We start from the raw sequence: 15,426 nt of genomic DNA on the forward strand, positions 1-15,426 counted from the left end.
ATTAATATTAACTGCTCTTTCTGTAATTTGCATTTGTTCTGGCTTTGCTCGCACACGAAAAAACTATGGGCAGACCCTAGCAAATTTATTATTGACTCTTTTACAATAGATTTTATTTTACTTTGGGAAAATGTTGTTTTTGGTTTCCATAATTATCCCAAGAGAGAAGGAAAATGTTACTTTTTAGTAAATCTGTTTTTATTTTTTTGCAAAATTTCATATTCATAAAAGTAAATGTTCTAAGAAAACCCCTTACCTTGCTTTTATGTTTTTCAAAAAGAAATGGAACTTTATTTTAAGCTAATCACCAAATCAGCAAATGAAAAGGCTATTAAAACCATAGACCTTTGTAATATGTGTAATCTTGTTGTATAATGAACATCACCCCTGGCACAAGTTCTTTGTATTTTCATTGTATACTGTTCCCTGTAGACTATTTGTACCTGTGAACTTCTTTTAAATACGAATTAGCTGTTGATTAAAGGCACCATATGTAAGAATGTGGCCAAAAACGGTTACTGCAGTCAAATTCAAAACACATTGATCTTGTTTTTCCTCCCAGCCGTAGCAGCAGCTCAGTGGACCAGACTGAGGCTGAAATGCCACTGACGCCGCCGTGACTGGGAGCGAGGGCTAGGTGGCGCAACATGTAAACACGTAAATTCAAAACATAAACATGATTTGCAGTCTGCAAAAAAAGATTTTTGATGCGAATACTCTGGCTGTACTATTGTTGTTGGTGAGTTCATCATGTTATATGAACATTATTCCTGAGTCTGTGTGACATATTAGGAGGATTTTACGGCCAGTTGCTTTACATTTCTTACATATTGTACCTTTAAAAAAAAAAAAAAACTTCGAACACTGCAAAAACTCTACATCTTTCCAAGAATATTTGTCTTATTTCTTGTCAAAATGTCTCATTTCTAGTCAAAACTAATCTCTTTTCACTTAAAATAAGACTCATCACCTAAAAATTTACTTGTTTTTAGATCATTTTCACTTGTTTCAAACACATTTTCACTTGAAATAAGTAGAAAAATCTGCCAGTGAAACAAGTTTTTTGTGCTTGTAATAGGGAAGAAAAACTTGCTCCACTATCAGATTATTTTAAGTGAAAATCTGCTTGAAAGAAGTAAAAAGTGTCTAAAAACAAGCTGCTTTTAATGTGATGAGTCTTATTTTAAGTAGAATGAGATTTGTTTTGACTAACAATAAGACAAATATTCTTGGTAAGATATTTGATTTTTTGCAGTGGAAAAAAAAAATAAAAAAAGACCTGTGAGAAGGGGCTGATGAAGCGCGGCCGCTGCGCTCCGTCCTTCACGCCGCTGAAGATGCGAGCGATGCGGTTGGTCTTGGTGAGCAGGGCGGAGTAGCAGACGGCGAAGGAGGTGCCGAGGCCGAGGCGGCGCAGCGTGCACACGGCCGTGGACGGCTTGGCGATGTAGATGAAGGTCATGCTGTAGCACATCAGCACGCCCAGCAGCAGGATGTAGGACAGCTCGCGCCCGCTGGCCTTCACCACCGGCGTCTCGTTGTGCTTGAGGAAGAGGCCGACCACGAAGAGCGTGCACACGATGCCCAGCACGGAGATGGCCACGGGGCCCACGGCCCACGCGTCCTCCCAGCGGATGTACTCCTGAGGCAGCTCGTAGCAGCCGGTCAGGTTGGCCAGCGGCCAGCGGCCACGGCTGCAGTCCGCACACGTGAACTCGTCCTGCAGGAACTGGAACGGCTGGCACGGGATGCAGATCCAGCAGCACACATCTCCAGGCTGCATGCTCTTCACCTACGGAAGAATTATCACATCTTTAATCAATTCAATTCAATTCAATTCAATTCAAAGAACTTTATTTCTCCCTTAGGAACTTAATTTGTGGAAAATCGTCAGTGCAAGTTTAAACAAGATAAATACATATAAAAATACAAATGTTAAAAAGTTAAAAATTCGAAACAAATGTTAAAAAGAGATAAGGATGCACACACACACACACACACACGCACTAGCTAGTAGGGCTGACCCAATTATCATATTTTGATAATCGAAGCTTCGCGGACATAAAATCGATTTAAATCAAAGCTTCGACAGCCGGGGGGGTGCGATCGTAACGTCTGACCGGGGGGGTGGTGGGTGTGCGATCGTAACGTCTGACCGGGGGGGTGGGGGGTGTGCGATCGTAACGTCTGACCGGGGGGGTGGGGGGTGTGCGATCGTAGCGGGAATAATGAAAGTGATGACAAACAAACACTGCATATCTCCAAGATCAGGCAGGTTTCCAGGATGCCAAGTCGCCTACTCATTTTAATGGAACAATTACTGATGAGAATCGGTGTCAAAAAGGAAAAAAAAGAACAAAACAAAAAAAATCGATCACGGACTTTCATGATCGATTACCATGGCAACGAACAAAGCTTCGAAGCTTCGAATTTTTTGGGTCAGCCCTACTAGCTAGCACACACAAGCCAGACCAGGTCAGCTGTTCAGTAGTCTGATCGATGATGGTACAAAACTTGTCATGGCTCTCTTCGTTTTAAAAGTGAGGGATGTGTATCTCAGGCCTGAGGGGAGGAGACTGTAGTGGCTGTGTAGTGTGTGTGCAGTGTCTGACGCTTTTTGTTTAGTCCTTCTGTGGTTCCTGTGCCAGTCCGATTACTTTACTGCTCATGGTTATGATTTTGTTAAGTGAGTTGCGATGTATGTTGGACAATGCATCAAGTGCATAGATTTTCGGTTTGAGAGCATTATTTCATTCACAAAGCTCCTTTGCGTGCTCAACTTTTTTCTCCTCATGCTCACATTTTGTGCTCGCTGCTTTCTTTCAAAATGTGTGCTCAAACTCAAAAATCACATGCCTGTGCTCACATTTCTCCTTCTTGCACACAAGAAGATCTAATGTCTGCGCACTCAGATCTAATGCGCGCTCAGATCTAATGTCTTGATTAAAGGATCATTCTTCCATATTCACCTCGTTCTTCCTGCAGGGGTCGCTGCACTGCGAGGTGGGGGGGGCCGCGTCCCCCCAGGGGATCAGGCTGGTGTTGAGGCTCAGGCTCTGGGCCCAGTAGCCCACCTTACGGTACACGTAGCGCCCGTCCTCCTTGTGGTAGTGGAAGATGTTGTAGCGGCCCAGACTGTCCCCGAAGGCGTCGAAGTGGACCAGGTTCTCTGGGTCTGGATGACGGAACGGAGCTGGAGGGGGGAGGAGAGGAAACAGGAAGTGTTTTAAACTGTGGTTTATGAACTGGCAAAACAAATCATTTATAAACTTCCACCTAAAGAGCTGCTGAGAGGTTAGACCCGGGCCTGGATGTGTATTCTGTCATAATTGTAAATCTGTAATATATTCTCTCTCTTGCAAAGTACATGAATAAAATAAAAAAATCTGAATCTGATGTCTGACGCGCTAACAAGAAGAAACTCACTGAGATTTCTGAACTAAAGATCCAACTGTTATTAACAAAACAAAGAAGATTAATTCATAAATAAAGTGTACGGATTTAAAGGTGTTCAGAAATGGCTGTTTGTCCTGTTTGTCGCCTCCTTCTTCGAGTTTCCACGAGCTGCAACACAAGTTTACCCGAGTAAGGAAAACAAATTTGATTGGTCGTTATCGAGCGGGCGGGATATTCAAAGCTTGGGGCGAGACCGAGCTCCGTGTGTGTGTGTGTGTGTGTGTCTCAGACGTTTGAGTGACGGATGACAGATTTAATATCAGTGGCTGATGAATCGTGAGCAACGTGATGCATAATTTGTGCACCTGCATTATCCAATGTGAAAAAAAAAATCACACTTTCATCCCAGATTTACTCAAAAATAGAATTTTGCACAAAGTTTTGGCTCCATCGTCTGATAGATGAGTTATTACACTAATTTTATGATCCATAGTGGAATCAAATTCATTTCTCTTTTCTGTACACTTTTAAACCAAAGTCATCACAGTGAGAAAAGAAAAACAACTAAGAAAACAGACAAATATCCAGCGTCCCACACTCACCCTCACCCTCGCTCTCTCTCAAACAAAAGAAACCAACAGGTGAACATATGTCTCCGCATGTGACGCTGCTAAATATGATTACACAAATTCAATAATAATCAAAACAAACAACACTAAAATAACCCTCAAGCAAAAGTATATAAATATAGAGTCACTTAACTGATAATTCATTTGATCATTCAGCCTTGTATCAATTAATTGTAAAACATATAGTAATAATATAGGTAGGCTATAATAAGGTTTTACAATTAAATGATACAAATGTGAAAAATATGATCTGATATTAATTTATATATTATATAATCCGACTTTGCTGTATTTTCAGGAACTAACCAGTTCTTTCACATTGTGTGAAAATGTACAGAGACACTTTAATCTGCTGTAATCCATCTGCTGTGTTGCTCCTCCGGGTGATGTCAGGCCTGCAGGGACGGGCTAATTTAAGGCCTCTAATCCAATTTTAAATCTCTGGGTAGTAAAATCCTTTGGGTTTTTTTTCTTTTTTTTTTTTCTTTCTTTCATCATAAACAGCATGGCTGACTGACTGAGAGCAGCAGCGATCCGTCCCCATCTCCCACCAATGAAGAGTGAGCAGGATAAAACATCTCATTTATGAATGTGAGTGGATCTGAATCTGCAGCTCCATCATCATCATCTGTCACGACGTTCACACTGTTACACTGCAGATTTGTCTCCACGAGCAGAAAACAAACACATACTCTGAGAGAAGAAATGATGATGTTTGTGTGTTCAAACACCAAGAGCCCCCCACTTAAATCAAAATGCATGAGAGCGGGAGCCTCGGAGCGTGAGGGTGTGGAAATTGTTTCATCTCTGTAAATTGAATCATTACAGAAGCTTATCTGAGGCTGCAGTGTATAAACATGTAGAACTACTGCTGCAACTAATTCAACACTTTATATGAATTGGAACAATGGATCTAAATTGACATAACCCAGTTTGGCAGCAAACAAACACTTGCGGGGCAGTGGGAGCGCTCTTGGAGGAGATTAGAGGAGGATTTCTGAGCAGATGAATAATAAGACAGAAACAGCAACAGGGTGATGACTCTACTACTACTTGAATACATTTCCAAGACAAGTATTTTTACTTTTACTCGAGTTAATTTCTAGGAAGGCTGAAAAGTACTCGTTACTTTCAGGTCTTTTTCTAAAATCCTATGGGCTCTATGCACAGCTCCACTACTTCCTGAACTTAAAGGGATAGTTCAACATTTTGGCAAATTGGCCCATTGCCATAATCCCTATAGTCATAGCAGTAGGTTCGTTACCTTTATTTGTCGGTGCAAGCTATTTTTAGAACGGCGGAGCGGAGCAGCAGGCTGCACAGAGCTACGCTACGGAGGCTAAAGGAATTTCTTGGTTTCCCTCATCAAACTCATCAAATACAAAACTCCAAAACGCTTTTGTGGACAAGTTGTGACCTGTACATTCACCACGCTATGAGATAATAATGGAACGTTACGAAACAGAGCCATTTTCGAGGTAAATACAGGGTAAATACAGAGACTGCTGCTGAAAAACTGTCCCTGAAGGCAACGTGCATCAGTGGTTTTGCATGAATTTCCCTCTTAAACGGCTCCGTCTCGTGACGTTCCGTTATTATCTCATAGCGTGGTGAATGTGCAGCTCACAACTTGTCCACCAGAGCGTTGTGGAGTTGTTGGATTGTGTATTTGATGAGTTTGATGAGGGAAACCAAGAAATTCCCTTAGCCTCCATAGCGTAGCTCTGAGCAGCCTGCTGCTTCGCTCCGCCGTTCTGAAAATAGCTTACACCGACAAATAAAGGTAACGAACCTACTGCTATGACTATAGGGATTATGGCAATGGGCCAATTTGCCAAAATGTTGAACTATCCCTTTAAGGCAGCTCCTTTATTTCCTGTCTTACATTATTGGACAAACTGACTAATCCAGGTGTGTCTGAGTAGTCACAATGGTCAGACACACCTGGATTAATCAGTTTGTCCAATAATGTAAGACAGGAACTAAAGGAGCTGCCTAAAGTTCAGGAAGTAGTGGAGCTGTGCATCGAGCCCATTGGACACAAGCTGTGTTTGTCAAAGAAGGAACCCCTAACCCCTAAAAGCAGCACACCAGTGCAGCTGCTTTCAAAGAGTTCATTCTCACTAACAAGAGTTAAAAGCTCCTTAAATTCATTTATCATCCCTTGGCTGCACACACAGAGAGGACCGCCCCTTTATGCCGTTCTCTCTCCTCATTGGATAAAGGTTGTAGGATACAAGGAAAGTTTTCTCCTGGGCTCAGAGCAGAGCAGAGTGACTGACAGACCCGTGTTTCAGACCAAACACTCTATAGAAGTGATTGCTGTCGGAAGATACAACTATTTAAGACTTAGATTAACACAAATATTCACCTTACTTCTGCTTTACAGATGTTACTGGTTCAAAATTGCGGACTTCACGCGTGGTCCACGCGAGACGGCACAAGACTCAGGAATTTTTTTTCTTTGGCGAGACAAGAGGTTTTAATGAAAAGCCTCAATGTGCCAAAACAACCACCAGGTGGCATCTGTGAGAACGGAGGACGACAGGCGGATGACTCAGTGATCTGTGCAGTAATCCACAGCTTAAACTCTAGGCTATTAAACTAGAACTAACTACTGTATACCCTGCCTAAATCACATAAACTATTGTAATATGATAAAGCCTGTCTTGCTTTATGACTTGATGATTATGTATCACAAATTATGAAGGATCATCTGCGCAAGGCAAAGATGATAGCATCAACAAAACACGTCGTAGGCTAACACACGCGGCTGTATGGGACAGGCTTTTATTTAATTCAGCACTCACTTTAAGTTAAACACTTTTTAATTCATAAAAACTGCTCGGCAGCGAGAAACGGACGCGTTTCGGCAATCAGCCGTCCTCAGCGTTTTTTGACTTTGAATTTTTTTGGACTGGCACCCGATTCACCCGTTCATACCTTGAGTTGAGCACGCCAGGTTTGCTGATTTTATTTAATTCAGAACAAACCGCTTAGCAAAAATGGAAAATATAGTCTATAATAATTAATTGATCTGTTGTTTGGCCACTGTTTGAAAATAACCCGAATTATGAGCAAATAATCTGATCCAGAGCAGCAGTCATAATCAGACTTCTTCTAAATAAACCTAAACATTCATTCTTGTTTCTCTTCTTCTTCACAGGAGAAAATGAGGTGCGCTGCGCTCACGGACGCGTTGATGTTTTGTGATTTATCTACTGCCTTGACTCTGCCCTTTATAGCCTACATGTGCGTTCAGATTAACAATAAGACAAGCCATGGTTGAGTTTATTGAGTTAATAATCAGCATCTTAGTACCTCTGATCCGGAGCGATAGTGTTATGAAAATCGCTACAGTTGAACTGGTCTGGTTTTTAGCTGCTCAGTCTCATTGTTTCAAAGAAAAGGGATTGATTTTTATAACGAAATGAAACGAAAACAATATTATATTGATACATTGTTGTAAAAAAAAAAAAATCCAAAAGAAACGAAAATGAACTAAAGAAAATAACTTTCACACACACATTAAAACAGTGCGATTGGTTGAAAGCTGATAATTAGCCATGTGCTTATAAGCTGATTGGCCGAAACCAAGAACAAAGCCGCGTGAATGGCCAATCGCCATACGGCCGACATGTAAATCAGCTGTTTCGATGGGCGTTATATGAATAGAGATGTTAATGTGTCTCATACGGTACTTTGCACATAGGCTACTTTCTGTAACTGGAAGAAAAACAGCCAGCTGGAAGAATGTGTTGCCTAAATCTTTTACTGTGTGGGAGATCTCCACCAACGTAGCCGGGGAGAAAGCAAGTGGGACCGTTCTGCCCAGTCTCTGAGCAGCGCACGTTTCACAGATAAGCTTCATAACGGGAGTAGCCTAATGTCAGTAGTTTCTGTTTAAAACATGCTGTTTCAACCGCCCCTCCTCTGTCTCAAACGACCCGCATAGGTGGGACGTTTGAGACAAATAACAACATACGTTTAAAGTTATAAAACAGCGCGATCATCCAACATATGTGTTAAATTATAGCCTATGTAACTAAGAGAATAGACATGTGAGTTGTTGATCACATGATAAAAATGTTTGTTTACATAACGTCACCTGCCCTAATGTGCGTGTCCCTTCTTTTGTCTCTAGTATATTTCCCACAACTTTAGAACAAAGAACTGACTCATGCCAGATTTTTTTTCTCTAGCTTTATTTAAAATATACAGCAGCTTTATATTAGGCTACAGTCACCAGCAGGCACACAAACAGCATCCCCAGGACAGGATATCGATTACGGTCACATGCCAGTCGCTCCTCCCTTCAGTTCTATAACTTTCTCAATGACACTGTCCAGATGATCGATGTACTTATTACAGACGCTGATGGTCAGCTTCTCCATCCAAAATGTCTGGATCGCTGCTTCCAACTCCTCCCTGTTAGTTGGTTTCGCCTCAGAGCGGTTTAGGGTTATTTAGAAGAAGAGTAAGTTATTTAGAGCGGTTTATTTAGAAGAAGTCTGATTATGACTGCTGCTCTGGATCAGATTATTTGCTCATAATTCGGGTTATTTTCAAACAGTGGCCAAACAACAGATCAATTAATTATTATAGACTATATTTTCCATTTTTGCTAAGCGGTTTGTTCTGAATTAAATAAAAGCCTGTCCCATACAGCCGCGTGTGTTACGCCGTGTTTTGTTGATGCTATCATCTTTGCCTTGCGCAGATGATCCTTCATAATTAAAAATAAAAAGTCCAGGCCGGCTGCATGGCTGACGGTGTCACCACTCTCATTATCACTGGCTGTTTGTGTTGTCTGTCAAAAAATGGATGAATTAAACCTATAGACTTTGTATCGGCCGCGTCTTCTATCGAGGGAAAGTTATTTATCCTATGTTTTATCGCCCAGCCCCAAAGTGACACAGACCCGTTCATTCACAAGAAATCATCCAGCTGCACTCTCAAACAAGGTGCGGAGTGAGAAATCTGCGGCACTACTGCACAGTACTGTAGTTGGCTCATTTTAAAAACACATTTTGGAGATGACGAGACAGATGACCGAAAAAAGAGAGTGAGACGTGGGCTATAGTCTACTGTAGCTGCCGTCGTTACATTTTGTCATTGAAAAACGAGGCTACTATATTATTTACTGTCTGCAGCTAGTTCTCCTTTCATCCTCTTGTATTCTGTATCATGAACAGCGCCACTCCTAATCGCGGCTATCAGGCTGTCAGCATTGTCCCCAAAACGTCTGAGCAGTATTTAGTACGGTGCTGCCACCTAGAGGAAAACAGTTGTGGTGAAAAGTCACGCGATCACGCGATCCTGCAGTGCAGGAAAAACCCCGCAATTTTGAACCAGTAACATCTGTAAGTACCTTTAAAAGCAAGTACTTTTTTACTCTTACTGCAGTAACATGTCGACTGAGATACTTTTACTTGTAACGGAGTAAATTTTGACCGGTAGTATTTGTACTCTTACTCAAGTAGCTACTGGGGTATTGGAGTATTCTGTCCATCTCTGTGTACTACTCACGATCAAACTTGACCTTGAGGATGTAATCCCGGTAGAACTTCCTGCCGTTGCCGGGCTTCAGCGCCTCACACAGCTTGGTGGAGTTGGGGCAGAGCGCCTGCCTCATGTTGTGCAGCGCCGTTGCCATGGCGTAGACGGCGTTCACCACGAACATGATCTTGGACTCGGGCTGGAACGGCGCGTCTCGGAGCGAGTGCTTCCCGCAGCCCAGGTCCTGGAGGCTGCACTGGAACTGGTTCTCCCAGAACTCCCTGAACCAGGGGTTCCTGGTGTTGTTGTAGGGGTGCAGCGAGGTGAAGTAGTCGTTGAACTGCGGGATGGGGTAGGACGCCAGCTCGATGGTGAAGGCGCCGTCGGCCACGGCCTCGCTGCCCCGCACCACGCTCTCCTGCGCCCCCCAGCCGTCGCTGGCCACCCAGGTGAAGCTGACGTTCATGCGGTTGGCCGCCACCAGCAGCTCCCGCGCGTCCTCGCTGCGCGTGAACAGGATCACCACCTGGGATTGATTGATTGATTGATTGATTGATTGATTGATTGATTGATTGATTGAAGTGTTTATTTCGAATATGAAAATAAAATAATAAAAAAGAGAATAAGACAAAACATTTAAACATGAGATATAGACCGAATCTCCTTGTTGTTTACATTCTACTTCCGGGTAGAAAACCAGCTGTAATCTGAATGAGATCAATAGTAACAAACGAGAGTTTAGCTATATATCATATTTTTCACGCCCTATCACCATTTAGACAAATCTGAAATGATTGAAGAAACATTACTATTTCTGTGTGTGTGTTTTGTGTTGCTATGTGTTGTATTTATTCAGTTTGGGGGAATCACAGTGTCTAGAAAGCATCAGTGGCTCAGCTGACAGGGACAGCTAATGGCAGCTAAGCTAACTGCCATAGCTAAGCTAACAGCAGGACGTCAGCTGTTAAAACCCTCCCGTTGTGGGACACGACATGAAACTACTCCAGTTAGCTCAGTCATGTTGGAACTCAGATATCCGCTGGAGAAAATATTTTTTCATGGAGCGTTTATTGAGTCACTGAGTTATTAAAGTTAAACAGGTAGCTAACCGTTAGCCCAGCTAATCTATGATAACCATGACTAATTACAAAAATGTGCACACATAAATAGTAATCATTGGTTTTATAAACTTTACAAACATCAGATTAGTCTAAACGGTGATATAGTGACATGAAAAATGAGATAGTGAAACTCTCGTCCGTCACTATTGTTGTCATGCTGGTTTTCTACCAGGAAGTAGTTGTAAACAACAAGGAGATTCGTCCTATATAGGCTGTGTTCAAAATCATCCACTCACTCACTCACTCCCTATCCACTACATCATGTATATGATATAGTGACTATCATGTAGCTACACGATGTAGGGAACGACGAGAGGAGAATTTCGCTTGTTCACTCAATTTTGCGGTGCATTGTGGGTGTTTTGTCGTCCACTACATAGTGGATGAAATTAATCGCGGAGAATTCGAACAACACTACAAAATGTTAAACACACTATATACACTGCAAAAACTCAAAATCTTACCAAGACTATTTGTCTTATTTCTAGTAAAAATGTCATTTCTAGTCAAAACAAATCTAATTATACTTAAAATAAGACTCATCACATAAAAAGCAGCTTGTTTTTAGACACTTTTTACTTCTTTCAAGCAGATTTTCATTTGAAATAAGTAGAAAAATCTGATAGTGGAGCAAGTTTTTCTTTCTTATTACAAACACAAAAAACTTGCTTTCACTGGCAGATTTTTCTACTTATTTCAAGTGAAAATTTGTTTGAAGCAAGTGAAAATGATTTAAAAACAAGTTAATTTTTAGGTGATGAGTCTTATTTTAAGTGGAAAGAGATTAGTTTTGACTAGAAACGAGACATTTTGACAAGAAATAAGACAAATATTCTTGGAAAGATTTTGCTTTTTTGCAGTGTAGTGCACTACATCCGTGATAGGGGGCAATTTCGAACACAGCCACAATAGAATACATATTGGAAAAGGTAGTGAGAAGAAGTAAAACTTATAAACTCCCACCCCCTCCAGAGCCCCCACCTTGGCGTTGGACTTCTGCTGCAGCGAGCGGATCACGTTCTCGTAGCTCCAGCGGCTCATGGAGCGGCTCACCTTGGCCGAGGTGGCGATGCAGATCTGCCGGGCGCGCGCCTCCTGCTGGAAGGCGTCGATGCCCGTCTCGCCGTAGTCGCCCTCGGACGCCACCGTGGACACGTAGGTCCAGTTGAAGTAGCGCAGGATCTCGGCCATGGCCTTGGCCTGGTAGAAGTCCGGCGGCACGGTGCGGGCGAAGTAGTCGTAGCGCGTCTTGTCGCTGAGCTTGGCGCTGGTGGAAGCGTAGCTGATCTGAGGGATCTGGAAGAGTCGCAGCAGGTTGGCCACCTGGGGGAGCAAGGACAGCACAGAGACTCTGCTTGTTACCACGGCAACAGTCAGTAGGCTAGAACGAATCGCCTTGTTGTTTACATTCTACTTCCGGGTAGAAAACCAGCACGTCATTTGAATGAGAACATAGTAACGAACGAGAGTTTAGCTAGCCTATATATCTCATGTTTTTACAGCCTATCACCGTTTAGACAAATCTGAAATTAATTAAGAAACATTTGTGTGTTTTGTGTTGCTAGGTGTTGTATTTATTCCGTTTGGGGGAATCACAGTGTCTAGAAAGCATCAGTGGCTGCAGCTGACAGGGACAGCTAACAGTAGCTAAGCTAACGGTGGTAGCTAAGCTAACGGCAGCTAAGCTAACGGCGGTAGCTAAGCTAACACCAGGACATTAGCTCAGTCATGTTGTAACTCACATATCCGCTGGAGAGGGTTAGGCGTTTATTGAGTCACTGAGTTATTAAAGTTAAGCAGCTAACGGTTAGCCCTGCCAATTTACGACTTATTACAAAAACGTGCACACAGAAATAGTAATGTTTGTCCAATCATTGGTTTTATAGACTTTACAAACATCAGATTAGTCTAAACGGTGAAAGTGACGTGGAAAATGAGTCATGTGACCGTGTAGTAGCTAGTCCGTTAAAGCCTAACGTTAGCTTTTTACTTCTGGACATCGCATTAAGCTTCAGATACGGTAGAAAAGGAGTTCATATGTGGAGATTATCTCACTGAACTAAACTTGGAAGGATCAGAAACTTCCAAAATCCAAAACACAATGCAGAAACCACATTCACTTCCTTTACTGGAACCAGCGCCGTGATCAACTTCAAGGTTTTGACGTCGGCCCTGGTAACACACTCTGTTGTCCTGCTCCACACAGCTCCACATATGCACACTATCATGATTCATCGCATATTAGTGGTTATTAACTTATTACAGTTCACACCAAACATACACCTGCCAACCGTGGGAATTGTTTTAATTGCTCATCATCAGCTAAATGAATGGAAGCAGCTACACAGCACGTTCATTCCCCAGCAGATTCAATTAGTTTCACCCCGTGGATCCCTGCTGGGCCTTCACAGCTTCTCTCCGCCGCCGACCGAGGATCCAGCTAAACACTGAGCAGTTTGTCTGTGGAGCTTCATCTTCTCCCATCTGTGTCAACAAAAACCAATAAATCACATCTGTTCTGTCCCTACAGCAGCGGCCAGTGGCTGCAGCTGCTGGTCACAGAGGAGAGACACTTCACTGTAGCCAGACAGAAGGAGGTTAAATGGATAGTTCACCCAAATTTGGACGAACCGGGAAGAGGAGCTTCTGCTACAAAACAAGCTTGAAATATAGACTTTTTAAATTTTTTTCGGGACAATTTCTCATGTCGGGGCTTCAATACAAGACGGACATTACATACGAGCAGCATGGAGGTATTTGGATGTTTTTTGGTGTGTCTTTTTATTACGAAGACAGTTGGTATCCATTTGCAACCGTCATATGGACATGCACTGCTACGCCGAGACCCCCTGTAACTCAGAGAAGCCACGGAGGACTCTGAAACTTCTCCCAGCCCAGAAATTTCAATTTTGGGTGAACTATCCCTTGAAGGACGGAGACCAGGAGACAAAGCATTGGAGGTTTTAGTCGTTCTGTGTGGGTGTCGTGACACCGTGCTCTGGCTTCAGGCGCTCCAGCGGCCTGAGGGGAACCGGTGTGATCCGTCAGAAGAAACGCCGACCTGGGTCTGGTTGACTTTTGGCTCTCACACACCAGCCGCTCACCCATGGCAACGCCGCGCGCATGCCAATGAGTCATTCCTTAGAAAGTCAGAGAGGAAGATTCATAAATTCATATTCATGTTCATGTTCATGCATCCACTCTGAGTTTAATTTATACACTGTAAAAAACTCTACATCTTACCAAGAATATTTGTCTTATTTCTAGTCAAAACAAATCTCATTCTACTTAAAATAAGACTCATCATATTAAAAAGCAGCTTGTTGTTAGACACTTTTTACTTCTTTCAAGCAGATTTTCACTTGAAATAAGTAGAAAAATCTGATAGTGGAGCAAGTTTTTCTTCCTTATTACAAGCACAAAAAACTTGCTTTCACTGGCAGATTTTTCTACTTATTTCAAGTGAAAATTAGTTTGAAACAAGTGAAAATGATCTAAATACAAGTTAATTTTTAGGTGATGAGTCTTATTTTAAGTGGAAAGAGATTAGTTTTGACTAAAATTGAGACATTTTGACAAGAAATAAGACAAATATTCTTGGAAAGATTTTGAGTTTTTGCAGTGCAGGATCATGTCCAGCACACGGGACTCACTGATTGGTCTCCTGACATTACACCTGAGTGACATCAGAGGTCAGAGGGCTGACGGCGGCCGTGTGGCGCAGTGTGAAGCCGCCGCACTGCAAAAACTCAATATCTTACCAGTCTTATTTCTAGTCAAAATGTCATTTCTAGTCAAAACAAATCTCATTATACCTAAAATATGTATATTTATACATATACATACATAGTTATACATTTTTTTAAAAAAGCAGCTTGTTTTTAGACACTTTTTACTTCTTTCAAGCAGATTTTCAGTAGAAAAATCTGATAGTGGAGCAAGTTTTTCTTCTTTATTACAAGCACAAAAAACTTGCTTTCACTGGCAGATTTTTCTACTTATTTCAAGTGAAAATTAGTTTGAAACAAGTGAAAATGATCTAAAAACAAGTTAATTTTTAGGTGATGAGTCTTATTTTAAGTGGAAAGAGATTAGTTTTGACTAGAAATGAGACATTTTGACAAGAAATAAGACAAATATTCTTGGAAAGATTTTGAGTTTTTGCAGTGTAATTCCTGTTTTGTCATATTGGGGCTGAAGTAAAAGGATCTGTTGCACGTTACAGAGCTGCATGACGTGGGCCAACTCCACCACAGTCTTCTGTCAAGTGCCCTGAACAAATGTAATGCTGTTATCACTACAGATTACTTCACATTATGCTAATGCTGCTGTTTCTGCAGAAGACGGAGGTTGAGCATTTACAAGCAGCATCACTGAGGGGCAGCGAAGGAAGGCAACATAATATAAAGGAGGTAAATAAGAAAGAAAGTGGGTTCACTGCTGCACATGTCAGACATGCAGCGAACACACCAGCACAGAGACAAACAGGGGAACTCAGTGAGACATTACAGTACATAGTATGATGTGCCTCGGTGGATTTTAATCATGGGATCTTTGTTATTCTGCAGGATCAGAGAGATGAAGATTAAATGAGCCAATGTCAGTGATTTCCAGACCACTAGATTTATTGGAATTAATGAGCAGCCGTCTGACACAAAGATGAAACGCAGCAGCTCAATCCAGAGCGACCGGGCTGTGCTTCTTTTTTACCACTCCCCCGAACAATGAACTAATTTACCAGCTCAACATTACAACTGTGTCTGACTCATCTGTGAGAGAGC

The 15,426-nt window shown here is 42.1% G+C and overlaps 2 protein-coding genes across 3 annotated transcripts in view; one reads left to right on the top strand and one right to left on the bottom strand.

The window, feature by feature from the left end:
* The window catches only part of gpx1b (glutathione peroxidase 1b), a 320,730-nt gene that overhangs the window by 122,601 nt on the left and 182,703 nt on the right, over positions 1 to 15,426 (top strand). The gene's annotated exons all lie outside the window — the stretch shown is intronic.
* The window catches only part of grm2a (glutamate receptor, metabotropic 2a), a gene marked incomplete at its 3' end in the record, with an annotated part of 58,693 nt that overhangs the window by 13,731 nt on the left and 29,536 nt on the right, over positions 1 to 15,426 (bottom strand). For both annotated transcript variants that reach the window (XM_083972374.1, XM_083972375.1), the window contains exons 2-5: positions 11,627 to 11,968; positions 9,555 to 10,050; positions 2,970 to 3,193; positions 1,280 to 1,792 (exon numbers count right to left, since the gene is read on the bottom strand). In XM_083972374.1, the coding sequence (XP_083828500.1) occupies positions 1,280 to 1,792; positions 2,970 to 3,193; positions 9,555 to 10,050; positions 11,627 to 11,968 (1,575 nt within the window). The remainder of the gene's footprint in view (positions 1 to 1,279; positions 1,793 to 2,969; positions 3,194 to 9,554; positions 10,051 to 11,626; positions 11,969 to 15,426) is intronic.

This window comes from Trachurus trachurus, assembly GCF_905171665.1.
Source record: "Trachurus trachurus genome assembly, chromosome: 5".
NCBI classification, from domain to species: domain Eukaryota; kingdom Metazoa; phylum Chordata; class Actinopteri; order Carangiformes; family Carangidae; genus Trachurus; species Trachurus trachurus.